General features: G+C 40.4%; 1 protein-coding gene across 1 annotated transcript in view; it reads right to left on the bottom strand.

Annotated features, from left to right (window-relative positions):
* Positions 1-8285: 8285 nt before the first annotated feature.
* PKN2 (protein kinase N2) overlaps positions 8286-17591 on the bottom strand; it is a 148168-nt gene continuing 138862 nt past the window's right edge. Inside the window, exon 23 of the mRNA XM_027114254.1 lies at positions 8286-8459. Coding sequence (XP_026970055.1) covers positions 8301-8459 — 159 coding nt within the window. The 3' untranslated portion in view covers positions 8286-8300. The remainder of the gene's footprint in view (positions 8460-17591) is intronic.

Here is a 17591-nt window from a genome sequence, read left to right as displayed (position 1 = left end):
AGGAATTTGTTTAACCAGCACCTTCCCCCTAGGTGATTGTGATGTGTACATGTTTTGCATCTCAGTCCGAGGAACACTGATTTAAGGTCTCTTGACTGCTAGGCAATGTAAGCGAAGACCAACAACATTTTGCCCTTTTGCCAGCTAGGTAGTTTGTACAGGGGACTTGAATCCATGCTAAACAAACATACCCACTGCTGTGAAACAGGTGTCATGGTTCTTACACATTTGTAAAAGGGTTAGCACTAGATTAAAAGGACAATCTCCTATTGTGGCCTTGGTGGGCAGATTGCAACTCCGGTCCAGAGAGGAACTTTCCCCTCTGTAAGATCAGACTTCCACTGTCATTTCTGTTGACCATGGGAGGGGGATAGGTATTGGACCACGAAGACAAATGGTATTTCTCCCTTACACAAAATGTAGGACACTCAAACACTACTACTTAAAGCTGTGGAAGACCACCAGACAAATCAACACAAGAACAATATAACCCAAATACAGGATTGCAAGGATAGTGATGAAATGTATACGCCAGGCACGTAGAACCCATCTTACCCGGAGTGAGACCGAAGAAGGAAAGAAATCCTAGGTTAATGTCCCTAGGTTAATGTTTTGGTCCCCAGCACCACACATCTCCATCTTTCCAAGTATGAACTGAGAGCAGTAGCCTCCCTCCTCTAATGCTCCCCAGCTTCTAGTGATTGACCACAAAAGTCCCATTCAGTAATGCCTGACTCTGCAAGCTGCAACCAGTTAAGTAAATCTTAAAATAGTTATTTTTGCAGTTATTGAAGGTTAGTGCATGCACATTATAGAACATTTGGGAAATGCATAATGAAAACATCCATGAGCCACCCAAAAATAGCCACCAGCGTTTTGGCATTTTTCTTCTTTCCAGCTGTTTGCTGTGCTTTATTTTTAAAACATAGGTGCAGTTCAGGTATAGTAATGTGATTTGTTTAGTTTCTTCATTTTCCTGGCTACGAAAATGTATTAGATAACTAGAAAAATGCAGCTAAGCATAAAGGGAAGGGAGGGACCTAGCTCCTGCCACTCAACTATGTCAACATTTTGGTCTATTTTTTAGAATACATTTTAAAAAACATGGATCAATAAAACTGATTTTAAAGAGTAATCTGTGGGCAGAGGGGTGTATTTGCTGTTTTAGAGAGTGGAGCTTACAGCCTTACCTCCAGGTGTGGAAAAACTCCCCATACATAGGTGGGCAACCACCTCACTGGGAGCTGATCATACGTAGAATGTGAAGCCTGTTTCTGTTTGGGGCCTGCATTTTTAGCAGGTTAGGAATATTAGTGAGCTATGCAAGGCCATTTCTATGAAGATAAAGTAGATCCATCCTGTTCATGCTAGCATCTTTAAACAAAGAGTTGAAAACTTGGTTACTGTGGCCCCTTCCATTCGGGTATTTAAAACAAAGACTTGCTGGAAGCCACTTTTATGAACAATTTCTATTACTCTAGTTCAAGGATTTGGTAAGTTTCATGGAATCTGAGTTTGCTCCCATCTGATCTCCCCATTTTGTAGTTCAGAGAAGCCTAGAGAAACCAAAAGCTTTGTCCAAGTTCACTTAGCAGAGATGGGACTCACTCAGGTCCCTTGATCACTCAATCCACTGCTCCTTTCCACTGAACCATACTGTTGAAGCTTACTTCACAGGAAGCTGCTTCAGGCCTGACTTAAGTTGTAGCTTTCAAATAGACTTCTTTTCAATTTATAAATGAACAGAATTATTCAGTGCAATACGTGTATCTGGCTCTTTGGGGAAAGCTCTTCAGAGTGAGTTTTTGAATTATTTTTAAATCCGCTCAGGAGACAAGGAGTTAATAGCTAGAAATTGTTCTTTTAGCTCTTCCTCCGAATGAAATGCTTCTTAAACTAAGTATCTCTTGATAGTAAGCTTCTGTTCAAAGCAACAAATGTACTTTACCCAGGGTTGTCTTTGGTTTCTGAGCTAATTTTGTATCACAGGTGCAAGATTTACTTTGATTATCAAGATGAACAGCTGGGAGGGGTCAGCCTATTACCCATCTGGTCCTAATCCAGCCAAGAGGCCTCTCTGCCCCATGCCAATATTTCCAATTGTCAGTGGCCCTGACTTTTCCTGTTGCTGGAGTTTTAATCTCATTTGCAAATTATGGAGCTACTGAGAGATTTTTGGCCCCCTGAACACCCACCTCACTCTCTCCCTCCCAGGTATTACACATACATACTTCTTACATCGGGATCTCAAGGTCCTAAGGTGTCATGCAGAACCACTATTTGGCTGATCTCTAGGCCGCAGGGATGCCAGCATCTCTCAAAAGCACAAACTTCCATTCATAATCCTTACTGGCATTTCTCTGGCTGGGGGGACTTTTAACTGCCATTCTAGGACGCTCAAGCTTATACTTGGTGAAAGAGGAGCAGGGAAAAGGTGACCATGAAACTTCTTCTGCAGAGTATCACAACAACCTCATGGTTTTTCTCTGATCTGCAACAGCCTATGGCTGCTATAGCCGTTTTGGGGTTTTTTTAGGTCATCATTCCTCTTTTTTTAAGTGAAGTCGATTTACAATGCGTTAATTTCTGCTGTACAGCAAAGTGATTCCATTATATATACTTTAAGATTCTTTTCCATTATGGTTTATCATAGGATACTGAATCTTTGGTGTACAGTAGGACCTTGTTGTTTATCCATTCATTCTATATATAATAGCTGCTAACCCCAACCTCCCACTCCATTTCTCCACCAGCCCCCGCCTCCTTGGCAAGCACAAGTCTGCTCTCTATGTCCATGAGTCTGTTTCTGTTTTGTAGATAGGATCATTTGTGCCATATTTTAGATTCCACATATAAGTGATATTATATGGTATTTCTCTTTCTGACTTCACTGAGTATAATAATCTCTAGTGGCATCCATGTTGCTGCAAATTAAATTATTTCATTCTTTTTTACGGCTGAATAGTATTCCATTGTATATCCATTCATCTGTCAGTGGGCATTTAGGTTGCTTCCATGCCTTGGCTATTGTGAATAGTGCTGCTATGAACACAGGGGTGCATGTATCTCTTTGAATTAGTTTTGTCTGGATATATGCCCAGGAATGGGATTGCTGGATCATATGGTAGTTCTATTAGTTTTCTGAGGAACCTCCATACTGTTTTTCCATAGTGACTATACCAACTTACATTCCCACCAACAGTGTAGGAGGGTTCCCTTTTCTCCATATCCTCTCCAGAATTTGTTATTTGTAGAGTTTTTAGCAATGGCCATTCTGACCAGTGTGAGGTGGTACCTCGTTGTAGTTTTGATTTGTGTTTCTCTAATAATTAGTGATGTTGAGCATCTTTTCATGTGCTTTTTGACCATCCATATGCCTTCTTTGGAGAAATGTCTGTTTAGGTCTTCTGCCCACTTTTTGACTGGGTTTTTCGTTTTCTTGTTGAGTTGTATGAGCTGTTTGTATATTTTGGAAATAAAGCCCTTGTCATTTGCATCATTTGCAAATATTTTCTCCCATTCTGTAGGTTGTCTTTTCATTTTGTTGATGGTTTCCTTTGCTCCTCTGCAAAAGCTTGTAAGTTTGATTAGGTCCCATTTGTTTATTTTTGTTTTTTATTCTATTGCCTTGGGAGACTGGCCTAAGAAAACATTGGTACAATTTATGTCAAAGAATGTTTTGCCTATGATCTCTTCTAGGAGTTTTATGGTGTCATGTCTTATGTTTAAGTCTAAGCCATTTTGAGTTTATTTTTGTGTATGGTGAGAGTGTTCTAACTTCATTGATTTACATGCGGCTGTCCAACTTTCCCAACACCACTTGCTGAAGACATAACAACCGACACTGCAGAAATACAAAAAACCATAAGGAAATAGTATGAACAATTAGGCCAACAAATTTGACAACCTAGGAGAAATGCACAAGTTTCTAGAAACACAGCCAACCAAAACTGAATCAAGAAGAAATAGATAATTTGAACAGACTGATCACTAGAAGTGAAATAGAATCTGTAAAAACTCCCTACAAAGCAAAAGTCCCCTCCAAACAAAAGTCCAAAACCAGATGGCTTCACAGGCAAATTCTACCGAACATACAAAGAACTTATACCAATCCTTCTCAAACTCTTCCAGATATTGAAGAGGAGGGAATACTCCCAAAGACATTCTATGAAGCTACCATCACCCTGATACCAAAGCCAGACAAAGACACCACCACAAAAAATTACAGGCCAATATCTTTGATGAATACAGATGCAAAAATTCTCAACAAAATATTAGCAAACCAAATCCAGCAACATATAAAAAAGATCATATGCCACAACAAAGTGGGATTCACCCCAAGTTCACAAGGATGATTCAATATACACAAATCAATCAATGTGATACACCACATAAACAAAAAACACATGATCATCTCAATAGACACAGAAAAAGCATTTGACAAAATTTGACACCCATTCATGATAAAAACTCTTACCAAAGTGGGTACACAGGGAACATATCTCAACATAATAAAAGATATTTATGACAAACCCACAGCCAATATACTGCTCAATGGTGAAAAGCTGAAAGCCTTCCTGCTAAAATCTGGAACAAGACAAGGATGCCCGCTCACTTCTTATATTCAACATAGTTTTGGAAGTCCTAGCCACAGCAATCAGACAAGAAAAAGGAATAAAAGGTATCCAACTTGGAAGGGAAGAGGTAAAACTGCCATTATATGCAGATGACATGATACTATATATAGAAAACCCTAAAGACTTCACACAAAAACTACTAGAACTGATAAATTCAGCAAGGTAGCAGGATACAAGGTTAACATGCAGAAATCAGTTGCATACTTGGGAATAAACCTGACCAAGGAGGTGAAATACTTATACTCTGAGAACTATAAAACATTAATAAAGGAAACAGAAGATGATTCAAAGAAATGGAAAGATATCCTATGCTCTTGGCTTGGAAGAATTAATATTGTTAAAATGGCCATACTACCCAAAGCAATCTACAAATTTAATGTGATTCCTATCAAATTACCCATGAAAATTTTCACAGAACTAGAACAAATAATCCTAAAATTTATAGGAACCATGAAAGATCCAGAATTGCCAAAGCAACCCTGAAGGAAAAGAACAAAGCAGGAGGCATAACTCTCCCAGACTTCAGACAATACCACAAAGCTACAGTAATTAATCAAAACAGCATGGTATTGGCACAAAAACAGACACATGGATCAATGGAACAGAATAGAGAGCCCAGAAATAAACCCACACACCTACAGTCAATTAATCTTTGACAAAAGAGGCAAGAATATACAATGGGAAAAAGACAGCCATTATTTGAAATAAATGTTTTGAGACATCTGGGAAAGAAGATCATTGGTATGTAAAGTACTTAACAAGAGTAATAAAAACAAGCAAAGAGTGATATTATGTTGAATTTAAGATTCTGTCAAAAGATATTTTGTTTTAAATTGACATAGTTGAGAAAGTTAAAACCACAAAAGAATTGGGTTTAGTGCTCTTAAAGACGTTGGAAAGGCTACTTTGTTCTATACTGTTCTGAAAGACAGGTCTAGGATGCAAAATTTGCATGGAGCTCCCAGACGACCATATGGTCAGGTTGAAGACTTCACTGAAGGTATTTAAGCAGAGACTTAGCTGATCTGTAAGAGATTTCTCTGGAAAGACCTTACTGCCTCTGTGGTTCCTTCTAGCTCTACAGCTATGAGACACCAGAAAATTTAATGATGGACTCAGAACTTTCAACATCCTCCTGCATTGCTGTGGCCCAACAAATATTATCTGGTATTTGAACAACTCCTTTTTCACTGTCCTAATTTGTCATTGTGAGCAGAGGTCTTGCTCTTCAGTACAAAAGAGGGGCTTGGATTTTGGCCCTTATACCACAGTTTAGCTCAGTGACTTTGAGTCGACCATCATATTGGAGATGGTCAATGACAGCTCTAAGGCATTTAATTAAGGGTCTTCTAGTAGCATGGACATCAAACTGTGTAGGCTAGGGGCTTTGACGGAAGACCTCAGAATTAGTTCCAGTGAGTGACAAACTGGGCCCTCAGCCTGCTTCTGCTCTGACTTTGTTATGTGCTGGAGTAATGCTGAAGATTTTGTTTGAAAACGAAGGTTAAAAATCAATGACCTACTATAACTTCGTCATTTTACAGATGAGAACATTAGGGTGAAATGTTCACATATCACTAGTAAGGTGAAATCACTTGTCCAAGGTCACACTAATAGTAGCAAAATAAGGGCTAGTCCTAGGTCTCTTTGCTACCTCCATGTGATGATTTTCCAAGTGGCTATAAGGTTTTTTTTTTTTTTTTTTTTTTTTTGTGGTACATGGGCCACAAAAAGGAGAGGTCACTGTTGTGGCCTCTCCCGTTGCGGAGCACAGGCTCCAGACACGCAGGCTTAGCGACCATGGCTCACGGGCCCAGCCGCTCCGCGGCACGTGGGATCTTCCCGGACCGGGGCACAAACCCGTGTCCCCTGCATCGGCAGGCGGACTCTCAACCACTGCGCCACCAGGGAAGCCCGCTATAAGTTTTAAGTGACAGCTTATATGTGGAACTTCTCTACAGATTAGGAAGAACTAAACTTAAATAAGGGATGACTCTTGTGGTGGTTGTCAGAGGGACACTTTTATTATGTTGGAGCCCAACCACAATTCATATCAACAACTAATCGTAGGTTGAATCTCAATCACTCATAGAAACTTCCTAATATTTTATATTATTCTAAATGTCTTTGTATAGAGCAAAGCAGGCCATTCCTTCATCCTCCACTATGAAGACTCTGGAGATACAAGATACAAGAGGTGAATAAGGCATACCCTGTCCTGACGCTATGAGCGAGTATAAGATGGAGGTGTGTACAAAGCCCAAGGGAGTCAGAGAGAAGGAGACATTCATTGTACCTGTGTGGAAAGAGCAGGGCACAAAGAGGAAAAAAGTACTTCTTAACTGGAAAAGGCCCTTAAAGGATAAGTGGAAATCACATTGCTTGGGGAGACATTTCTGTGATGTGGTTGGTATATGGCCCCTATGGGCTACCTGTAGTCAGTCCTAGTCCTTTGTTTCTACCACCTGAAGAGGCTTTATTCACCCACTTTTCTCTCTCCTAACTGCCTTACCCTAGTTTAGGCCTTTATCATCTCCCACAGTTGCTGAGGTGGCTCCAGGCTACTGCTCCAGGCTTCAGACTTGAACCCTCTGATCCATTCTCCCCATGCAAATCTAACCACATTTCTCCCAGCTGAAGATGCTTCAGTGGCTCTGAGGCATAGGTGATTTATCAGAAAGCTAATGAAACTTAAGGTGCACTTGCACAGACCCCTTCCAAGGCTCTGAACTTAATTCTGTAGCTATAAATACAAAATCATGGATTTCTTAAAGAGGGCCCCCCAAATTGTATATACTTTTGGCCCCGCAAAATTTAGATCTGCCCCTATGACAAATAACCCTTTCTGATGTGGAGAAATGGGAACCCTCCTACACTGTTGGTGGGAATGTAAATTGGTACAGCTACTATGGAGAACAGTATGGAGGGTCCTTAAAAAACTAAAAACAGAGCTACCATATGATCCAGCAATCCCACTCCTGGGCATATATCTGAAGAAAACCATAATTTGAAAAGACACATGCACCCCAATGTTCATAGCAGCACTATCTACAATATATCCAAGACATGGAAGCAACCTAAGTGTCCATCAACAGATGAATGGATAAAGAAGATGTGGTACATATATACAATGGAATATTGCTCAGCCATAAAAAAGAATGAAATAATGCCATTTGCAGCAACATGGATAGACCTAGAAATTATCATGCTAAATAAAGTAAGTCAGAGAAAGATGAATATCATATGATATCACTTATATGTGGATTCTAAAAATAATGGTACAAAGGAACTTATTTACAGAACAGAAACAGACTCACAGACTTCGAAAACAAACTTATGGATACCAAAGGGGAAAGGTTGGGAGAGGGCTAAATTAGGAGTTTGGGATTAACATATACACGCTGCTATTTGTAAAATAGACACCCAACAGGACCTACTATATAGCACAGGGGCCTCTACTCAATATTCTGTAATAACCTATGTGGGAAAAGAATCTGAGAAAGAATAGCTATATGTATATGTATAACTGAATCCCTTTGCTGTACACCTGAAATACAACATTGTAAATCAACTATACTCCAATATAAAATAAGAATTAAAAACAAACGAGCAAAAAAACCCACCTTTCTGAACACAGCCCACAATGCCTGCATTTCCTAGTCTTTACTCACCTACTCCATTGCAGTTTTTACATATACTCCAGCTACTGTGAAGTTTCATTTCCTCAAAAGTGCCATGTCCTTTCATCTGTATCATTAAGCTCTTGGAGCAAGGTGTACACAGATGAACAAAGGGAGCATGGATGTTAATCCTTTTTGTCTTCTAGAAAGGAAGAATAAGAAAGAAGGCTCCAGTGGTTAACAGTCTGGAAGTTTACATGTCAGTTTTGCAACTGTTCCATTTTTCCTTCCCAACAGAAAGCATTTATTGAGCAACTGGACACTCTCAGTATGTGTTATGTTTAACAAATGGTGTGGTAGTTCATTTGTGGGAATTTTGTCCTTCTGAATTCCTTGATACCCATCCATTCATTCATTTATTCAATCTTGCATTGACTATAGTGAGCTTAAGAGCATGAATCTTGCTAACAGACTGGGTTTGAGTCCTGTCTCTTCCACTTACTATGTGACTTTGCACAAGTTACTTAGCTCTCTTAAGTCTCAAGTTTCTTATTTATAAAATGAGAATATTACAGTGCTTTTTTCACAGAGTTGTTGTGAAGATCCAATACGGTAACACAAAATACCTGATTTTTTAAAATGAAGGTTATTGCTTTATAAAAGGCTATTACTATTTATTGAACACTACAGTGTATCAGCGACAGAGCTGTGCACTTGGCATCTAAGATGAATAAAACACAACTTATGGAGAAAAGAGACATGTAAACAAATAAATGCAATAAAGCATGGAGAGTATTTTGCAGGTTATGGTGGGGACACAAGAGGATTTGATTAATTCTATGTTGGGAGAGAATGGTCAGAGAAAGACTGTTTTACTTTAGCAGAATCTGGAAGATGATTAGCACTTAAGTTCACTGGGTTTAGCCCCATCTCTGGGAAGAGTGAAGATGATCACCATGAATTAAACAAGGAGGCCTCATACTGCATGGTTCTGTGGGGATTACAAGCAGTGTGGCTGGCTTGCTCCCTCCCATCAACATGTAAACACATTCCAATGTCTTCTGTGTCCTAAACTCCTTGATCCCTGGCACTTTCTTGCTCTTCATAGCCAAACTTCTTGAAAGATTCCCCCTCATTCCCACTGTAAAGCATTGCAGGCTAGTTTCAGCCCTGGGCACACCAGTAAAACTACTCGCATCATGGTCTCAAAAATATCCATGTTGCTAAAGCAGGTGGAACATCTCAGACCTCATCTTCACCAATTAACACTTCACATTGTTGTCCATTTTCAATCCTCTTTGAAACTCTCTTTCCCTAGGCTTTCATAATACTAATTCTCTCCTTATTTCCTTCCTACCTCTGGTTACTGCTTTTAGGTCTCTGTTGAGTCTTCCTCTTCTACTCATCCCTTAGAATTTTGTCCTTGGTTGACCCTTCTATCTTGTTGCTCTCCACACTCAACCCTAAGTGACCTCATCTACCCCTGTGACCTCAGTTACCATCCAACGACCCTCATATCTCCAGCCCAGTCCTCTTCCTGAATCCTATGCTTGGACATCTCTACATGGATAAGTATAAGACATAATACAGAAAAAAGAAATATATATGCATTGTTTTATTTAATTTACATAGGTTTTATTCACTAAACTAGAGGTAATTTCCAGTTCAAAACAGTTATGCACACTTCAATTCAGACTGCTCTTTTCTTCAAAGGTCTCATTTCAAAGGTCTCCAATTTGGAGTGTTAGCTTCAAATGACAACATTTAAAGGCCATTTTGGCATTTATTTTCTACCTATTCTAACTAGACTATAACACAAACAACTTGAGGGAGGAGTAAAGCAGTAGTATCAGTGTGTAAAGATAAAGCAGGTACCAAGGAGGCATCAGGGGTTCTTTAGAAATCGAATTGCAATTTATTTACTTTATCCAAAAGATCCTGGGCTTTGATGAGTCCAGGATGGTGGATTAGAAAAAGCTACAACTCTTTTTTACAGTGTTTAGGTGCTAGAAATCCCTGGACGTCTACTAAGTGGTTTACATGCAGTTTGGGGGTCAGAGATAAAATTACTGGGATTAAGGTTTTTTCACACAATTTCAAATTTGTAAAAGATAAAAGCAGTTACTATTTCCATAGAAACCTAACTCTTTTGTTAATACTTACACTCTTAAATATTTCATGCATACTACACAGACTGCGTTTATCAGATAAGGCAATAAGGTATTTGTCTTTTGCATATTGTTTAGTTTCGGTTAGTACGCATTTTTCATTATTTTTATTGTATTGCATTATGTCCATATTTCAAGAAGTAAACCAACAACTCAAAAGTAGCTCACTGAAATATAAAAGCATGAAGAAGCAAATGCTACAATTCAGCATAATGCTGTAAATGTCAAAAATACTGAACTGGATTCCATTGAGAATCTAAAATGTGAATCTGTACGCTTGGAGAAGTAAATGTGTGACTGTGATGACTTTGTATAAACAGCTAAAAAGAAAATAGAAATTAGGAACTATAACAACAATCACCTGAAAACGATTTTTTTTTAGGACCACTGCTTGCCTATTTCCTACTAAGGCATTGAAAGTAGAGACATGAGGTTTTTAAACTTTCATATTAATTATATATATTTTTTTGGCCGAGCCGCACAGCATGCGGGGGATCTTAGTTCCCCGAACAGGGATCGAACCTGTGCCCCCTGCAATGGAAGTGTGGAGTCTTAACCACTGGACTGCCAGGGAAGTCCCTCCTATTAATTTTCAAATAAAGTATACTGATCTCTTTGGTAAACTGAACAAATTTTTCTAAAACAAGTAAAAATAATGCTTTCTAGTATGAAATTGAATCACCATATAGACTCTTAAAAATGAGGGTCTATAATGGCAGACGAGAGATGAAAATATGAAATGAGGTTAAGTTGAAAAAGAATCCTGTGAGGCTCCATTTAAATTAGCATGAACTCCTGATTTTCAAAGAGGTTTATTTTCTTCGTCTATCAACTGAAAGGGTCTAGATATCATGACTTCACAATAGCAATCAGATTTTAGTTCCTAAATATTCTTTCTCAAAAAAAAAAAAAAGGGGGCTTTCCTGGTGGCGCAGTGGTTGAGAGTCCGCCTGCCGATGCAGGGGACACGGGTTCGTGCCCCGGTCCGGGAAGATCCCACATGGCGCGGAGCGGCTGGGCCCGTGAGCCGTGGCAGCTGAGCCTGCGCGTCCGGAGCCTGTGCTCCGCAACGGGAGAGGCCACAACAGTGAGAGGCCCGCGTACCGCAAAAAAAAAAAAAAAAAAAAAAAAAAAAAAAGGCTAATTCCAGGTTTGCAGGGAACACAAAAAGTGGGCCTGGAACATCTTATAGTGCAAGAAAGCAAGGAGGTACTCAAAGACAAATGGGCTCAAATCTGGGAACAATTTAAGCATCCAAGAAAAAAGCAGTAATAGTAATGGATTATAACACAATGATTTTAAAAAGTCCTTGCATCTATAGTGATACTCAAATTTAAAAAAAAAAGTGAGGTTATGAGGAAAAAGGAAAAGCTTAAAAAAAAAAAACCAAGAATGGCAGCTAATGCATGTAGATGAAATACTAGAGTTGGGAAATTATTGTGCAACTTCTAGTGTAATAATTTACTCAGATGAGTATTGGGAGGAAGGTTTTTGGAAATCAAACGATCCTCAAGTATTACCTCGGATTGTCTATTAGTTATAAGGGTAAAACGGTATCTTCAGAAAGAGAGATCTGATCATCACCACCTCAACCAAGTGATCAAACTTAGTGGAAAAATTTGAGATTACTATCTCCCGATGTGATGCAGTAAGATGTAATACCACTGATGTAGTTAGTATTCCTGGGGGAAGGGAGAGGGGAGTTTTAACTTTATTCTGTCTTCATCTTACTTTCAGGGGGAGTTAACTATTGACTGGTCTAATTTAAAACCAACTTAAACAAAAAGTTTGTAGTGTAACAGAAAAGGTACTGGGCAAGGAAAGGGTCATAGTTCTGGCTCTGCCACTTAGCAGCTGTGTGAGCTGGGGCAACTTACTTCACTCCACCAACTTCACAGGGTAGTCTTGGGGATTAAATGAGATCATATATGGGAGACTAAAGTTTTAAAATACACTATTTTACTTCTAAAAACAGAAAAAGATGGTAATACTAATGTCACAAGCACTCAATGGTTTCAAGTCAGAGAACTGATTAATACAGGATGACAAGCAAGTGAATAAAGTAGATCTGAGTAGAAAGGGGGAAAAAAAAGGCAAGGTCTAAAAAGTCAGTGAAAATAGGAACAGTTAAACTGCCCTAGAAAGTCCAGTGCCAAGATGGTGATCTTGATATCTTGGATTTCTGGCTTTCTGTTTATGTGTGTTCATGCCTAGGAGATATACAGTGCTGATTATCTGAAGGGAGGAGGGGTATTTTACAGATTAAATAGGTATTTAATTTATACAAATACCTACTTGGCATGCACACACACACAAGAAAGAAAGAAAAATAAATTTTGTAACCAGTCTTGTCTCTCATTCTACTCCATCTCTTACAACATAGTTCCTAGATGTTAGCCCATCATCTACACCTATTCTCAATTTAAGAATAGCAATGTGTTTTGATGCTAGAGGACAAACTTATTCCTTTGACATAAAGACAGTATTTCTGTCTCCAATGTAAAGGAAAATAAAGCTACAGCAAAATCAGCAAGCAATCAAAATTGGAATGAGAAAAATGTCAAGCAAGAAATAAAAAGGCATCCAAATTGGAAAGGAGGAAGTAAAATTGTTGTTCGAAGATTATATGATCTAAAGAAAACCCTAAAGACTGAACCAAAAAAACTATTAGAACTAATGAACAAGTTCAGTAAAGTTGCAGGATGTGAAATCAACATATAGAAATCAGTTGTGTTTCTATACACAACATCTGTATTACCCAAAGCCATCTATAAATTCAATGCAATCCCTATCAAAATTCAAATGACATTTTCCACAGGAAAAAAAATCCTAAAAATTTGTTTGGAGCCACAAAAGACCTCGAATAGCCAAAGCAAACCTGAGAAAGAACAACAAAACCAAAGGCATTCACATGTCCTCATCTCAAACAGTACTACACAGCTATAGTAATTAAAACAGCATGGTACTTGCATAAAAATTGACATAGAACAGTATAGAGAGCCCAGAAATAACCATCCCCTGCATTTATAGTCAATTAATATTTGTGAAACGATCCAAGAACAGTCAATGGGGAAAGGATAGTTCCTTTAACAAATGGTGTTAGGAAAATGAAAAAAATGCAGAAAAATGAAACTGGACCTCTCTCATACCACTCACAAAAGTTAACTCAAAATGGATTAAAGACTTAAAACATAAGACCTAATACCATAAAACTCCAAGAAGAAAACATAGGAAAAAAGCTCTTTGACATTGGTCTGGGCAATGATTTTTTAGATATGACACCAAAAGCACAAGCTACAAAAGCAAAAATAAGTAAGCAGGATTACATCAAACTAAAAAGCTACTGCACAGCAAGAGACAACTAACAAAATGAAAAGGCACCCTACAGAATGGGAGAAAATGTTTGCAAACCGTGTATCAGATAAGGGCTCAATATCCAAAATATATAAAGAACTCATACAGGGCTTCCCTGTTGGCGCAGCGGTTGAGAGTCCGCCTGCCGAGGCAGGGGACACGGGTTCGTGCCCCGGTCCGGGAAGATCCCACATGCCGCAGAGTGGCTGGGCCCGTGAGCCATGGCCGCTGAGCCTGCGCATCCGGAGCCTGTGCTCCGCAACGGGAGAGGCCACAACAGTGAGAGGCCCACGTACCGTAAAAAAAAAAAAAAGAACTTACACAACTCAATACCAAAACAAACAAACAATCTGCTTGATGAAGCCCATGTACAAATCCTTCCAGTGATTCTGATACACCGTAAAGTTTGAGAACCACTAGACTAAGGAAATTTAGTATTGACTCACTTCATGGTAGTGAGATGAGTTAGCATGGTTGTTCAGATGCAGAAATAGATTTAACAGGGGTTTGGGTGGGAGTTTAACAGGGTTGTACAAAGAAGCAAGAAAGGAGCAGGAAGCTGAGGATCACATACGTGGGAGAGTATGATGGATATGGCAATTTAAGGTGGAAAAGGAGAACAGTGAGGACTCAAGATGGTGAGGAGTATATTATTTGTTAATATACTGAACTGATTAAATCACCACCCAAACTGATGACCTAAAATACTACCAGCATCTTCTACCTGTCAGGATATTCTGCACCACTATCATATTCTTCTGTCTCATCAGATAACCCCTATCTTAATTTTCGTTCAACAATTACTTGCTTTAAAAAAAAAATCACATTTATGTTTAGTTTGGCTTAGTTTTTAAGTTTTAAAAAATACCAGGCTGAGTTGGAGGGGAAGATGGCGGAAGAGTAAGACACGGAGATCACCTTCCTCCCCACAGATACACCAGAAATGCATCTACAGGTGGAACAACTCCTACAGAACACCTACTGAACGCTGGCAGAAGACCTCAGACCTCCCAAAAGGCAAGAAACCCCCCCACGTACCTGGGTAGGGCAAAAGAAAAAGAATAAACAGAGACAAAAGAATAGGGACGGAACCTGCACCAGTGAGAGGGAGCTGTGAAAGAGGAAAGGTTTCCACACACCAGGAAGCCCCTTCGCGGGTGGAGACTGCAGGTGGCAGAGTGGGGGAAGCTTCGGAGCCACGGAAGAGAGCGCAGCCACAGGGGTGCGGAGGGCAAAGCGGAGAGATTCCCGCACAGAGGATCGGTGCCAACCTGCACTCACCAGCCCGAGAGGCTTGTCTGCTCACCTGCCGGGGTGGGCGGGGCTGGGAGCTGAGGCTTCGGCTTCCATCAGAGCACAAGGAGAGGACTGGGGTTGGCTGCGTGAACACAGCCTGAAGGGGTTAGTGCACCATGGCTAGACGGGAGGGAGTCCGGGAAAAAGTCTGGACCTGCCGAAGAGGCAAGAGACTTTTTCTTCCCACTTTGTTTCCTGGTGCGCGAGGAGAGGGGATTAAGAGCGCTGCTTAAAGGAGTTCCAGAGACGGGCGTGAGCCGCGGCTAACAGCGCGGACCCCAGAGACGGGCATGAGACGCTCAGGCTGCTGCTGCCGCCACCAAGAAGCCTGTGTGCAACCACAGGTCACTATCCACACCGCCCCTCCCGGGAGCCTGTGCAGCCCGCCACTGCCAGGGTCCCGGGATCCAAGGACAACTCCCCTGGAAGAACGCACGGCGCGCCTCAGGCTGGTGCAACGTCCCGCCGGCCTCTGCCGCTGCAGGCTCGCCCTGCACTCCGTGCCCCTCCCTCCCCTCGGCTTGAGTGAGCCAGAGTCCCCGCAGCAGCTGCTCCTTTAACCCCAACCTGTCTGAGCGAAGAACAGACGCCCTCCAGCGACCTATACGCAGAGGCGGGGCCCGGGAGCTGTGAGAACAAAGAAAACAAAGGGAAATCTCTCCCAGCAGCCTCAGATGCAGCGGATTAAAGCTCCACATCAACTTGATGTACCCTACATCTGTGGAATACATGAATAGACAACAAATCATCCCAAATTGAGGAGGTGGACTTTGAGAGCAAGATTTATGATTTTTTTCCCTTTTCCTCTTTTTGTGAGTGTGTATGTGTATGCTTCTGTGTGAGATTTTGTCTGTATAGCTTTGCTTCCACCATTTGTCCTAGGGTTCTATTAGTCCGTGTTCTGTTTTTTTTTTCTTTTTAAAAAATTTTTTTTCTTAATTATTTTTTATTTTAATAACTTTATTTTATTTTATCTTACTTTATTTTACTTCTTTCTTTCTTTCCTTCCCCCTTCTCCATCCATCCCTCCCTCCCTCCTTTCTCTTTTCCTTCCTTTCTTCCTTCCTTCCTTCCTTTCTTTCCTTTCTTTTCTCTTTCTTTCTTTCTTTCTTTTTCTTTCTTTCTTTCTTTCTTTCTTTCTTGTTTTTCTCCCTTTTATTCTGAGCCGTGTGGATGAAAGGCTCTTGGTACTGCAGCCAGGGGTCAGGGCTGTGCCTCTGAGGTGGGAGAACCAACTTCAGGACACTGGTCCACAAGAGACCTCCCAGCTCCACATAATATCAAAGGGCGAAAATCTCCCAGAAATCTCGATCTCAACACCAGCACCCAGCTTCAGTCAACGACCAGCAAGCTACAGTGCTAGACACCCTATGCCAAACAACTAACCCTGCCCATTAGCAGAAAGCCTGCCTTAAATCATCATAAGTCAACAGACACCCCAAAACATACCACCAGACGTGGACCTGCCCACCAGAAAGACAAGATCCAGCCTCATCCACCAGAACACAGGCACTAGTCCCCTCCACCAGGAAGCCTACATAACCCACTGAACCAACTATAGCCACTGGGGACAGACACCAAAAACAACAGGAACTACGAACCTGCAGCCTGCAAAAAGGAGACCCCAAACACAGTAAGACAAGCAAAATGAGAAGACAGAAAAACACACAGCAGATGAAGGAGTGAGATAAAAACCCACCAGACCTAACAAATGAAGAGGAAATAGGCAGTCTACCTGAAAAAGAATTCAGAATAATGATAGTAAAGATGATCCAAAATCTTGGAAATAGAATAGACAAAATGCAAGAAACATTTAAAAAGGACCTAGAAGAAGTAAAGATGAAACAAGCAATGATGAACACCACAATAAATGAAATTAAAAATAGTCCAGATGGGATCAATAGCAGAATAACTGAAGCAGAGGAACGGATAAGTGACCTGGAAGATAAACTAGTGGAAATAACTGCTGCAGAGCAGAATAAAGAAAAAAGAATGAAAAGAACTGAGGACAGTCTCAGAGACCTCTGGGACAACATTAAACGCACCAACATTCGAATTATAGGAGTTCCAGAAGAAGAAGAGAAAAAGAAAGGGACTGAGAAAATATTTGAAGAGATTATAGTTGAAAACTTCCCTAAAATGGGAAAGGAACCAGTTAATCAAGTCCAGGAAGCACAGAGAGAGCCATACAGGATAAATCGAAGGAGAAACACACCAAGACACATATTAATCAAACTGTCAAAAATTAAATCCAACAAAAACATATTAAAAGCAGCAAGGGAAAAACAACAAATAACACACAAGGGAATCCCCATAAGGTTAACAACTGATCTTTCAGCAGAAACTCTGCAAGCCAGAAGGGACTGGCAGAACATATTTAAAGAGATGAAGGATAAAAACCTGCAACTAAGATTACTCTACCCAGCAAGGATCTTATTCAGATTTGATGGAGAAATTAAAACCTTTACAGACAAGCAATAGCTGAGAGACTTCAGCACGACCAAACCGGCTTTACA

The sequence above is a fragment of the Aethalodelphis obliquidens genome, unplaced genomic scaffold (assembly GCF_003676395.1).
Source record: "Aethalodelphis obliquidens isolate GAN/ISIS:26980383/991018 unplaced genomic scaffold, ASM367639v1 scaffold13, whole genome shotgun sequence".
In the NCBI taxonomy this organism is placed as follows: domain Eukaryota; kingdom Metazoa; phylum Chordata; class Mammalia; order Artiodactyla; family Delphinidae; genus Aethalodelphis; species Aethalodelphis obliquidens.
The sequence above is the reverse complement of the archived record's forward strand: the minus strand, read 5'-3'. Positions and strand labels throughout refer to the sequence as shown.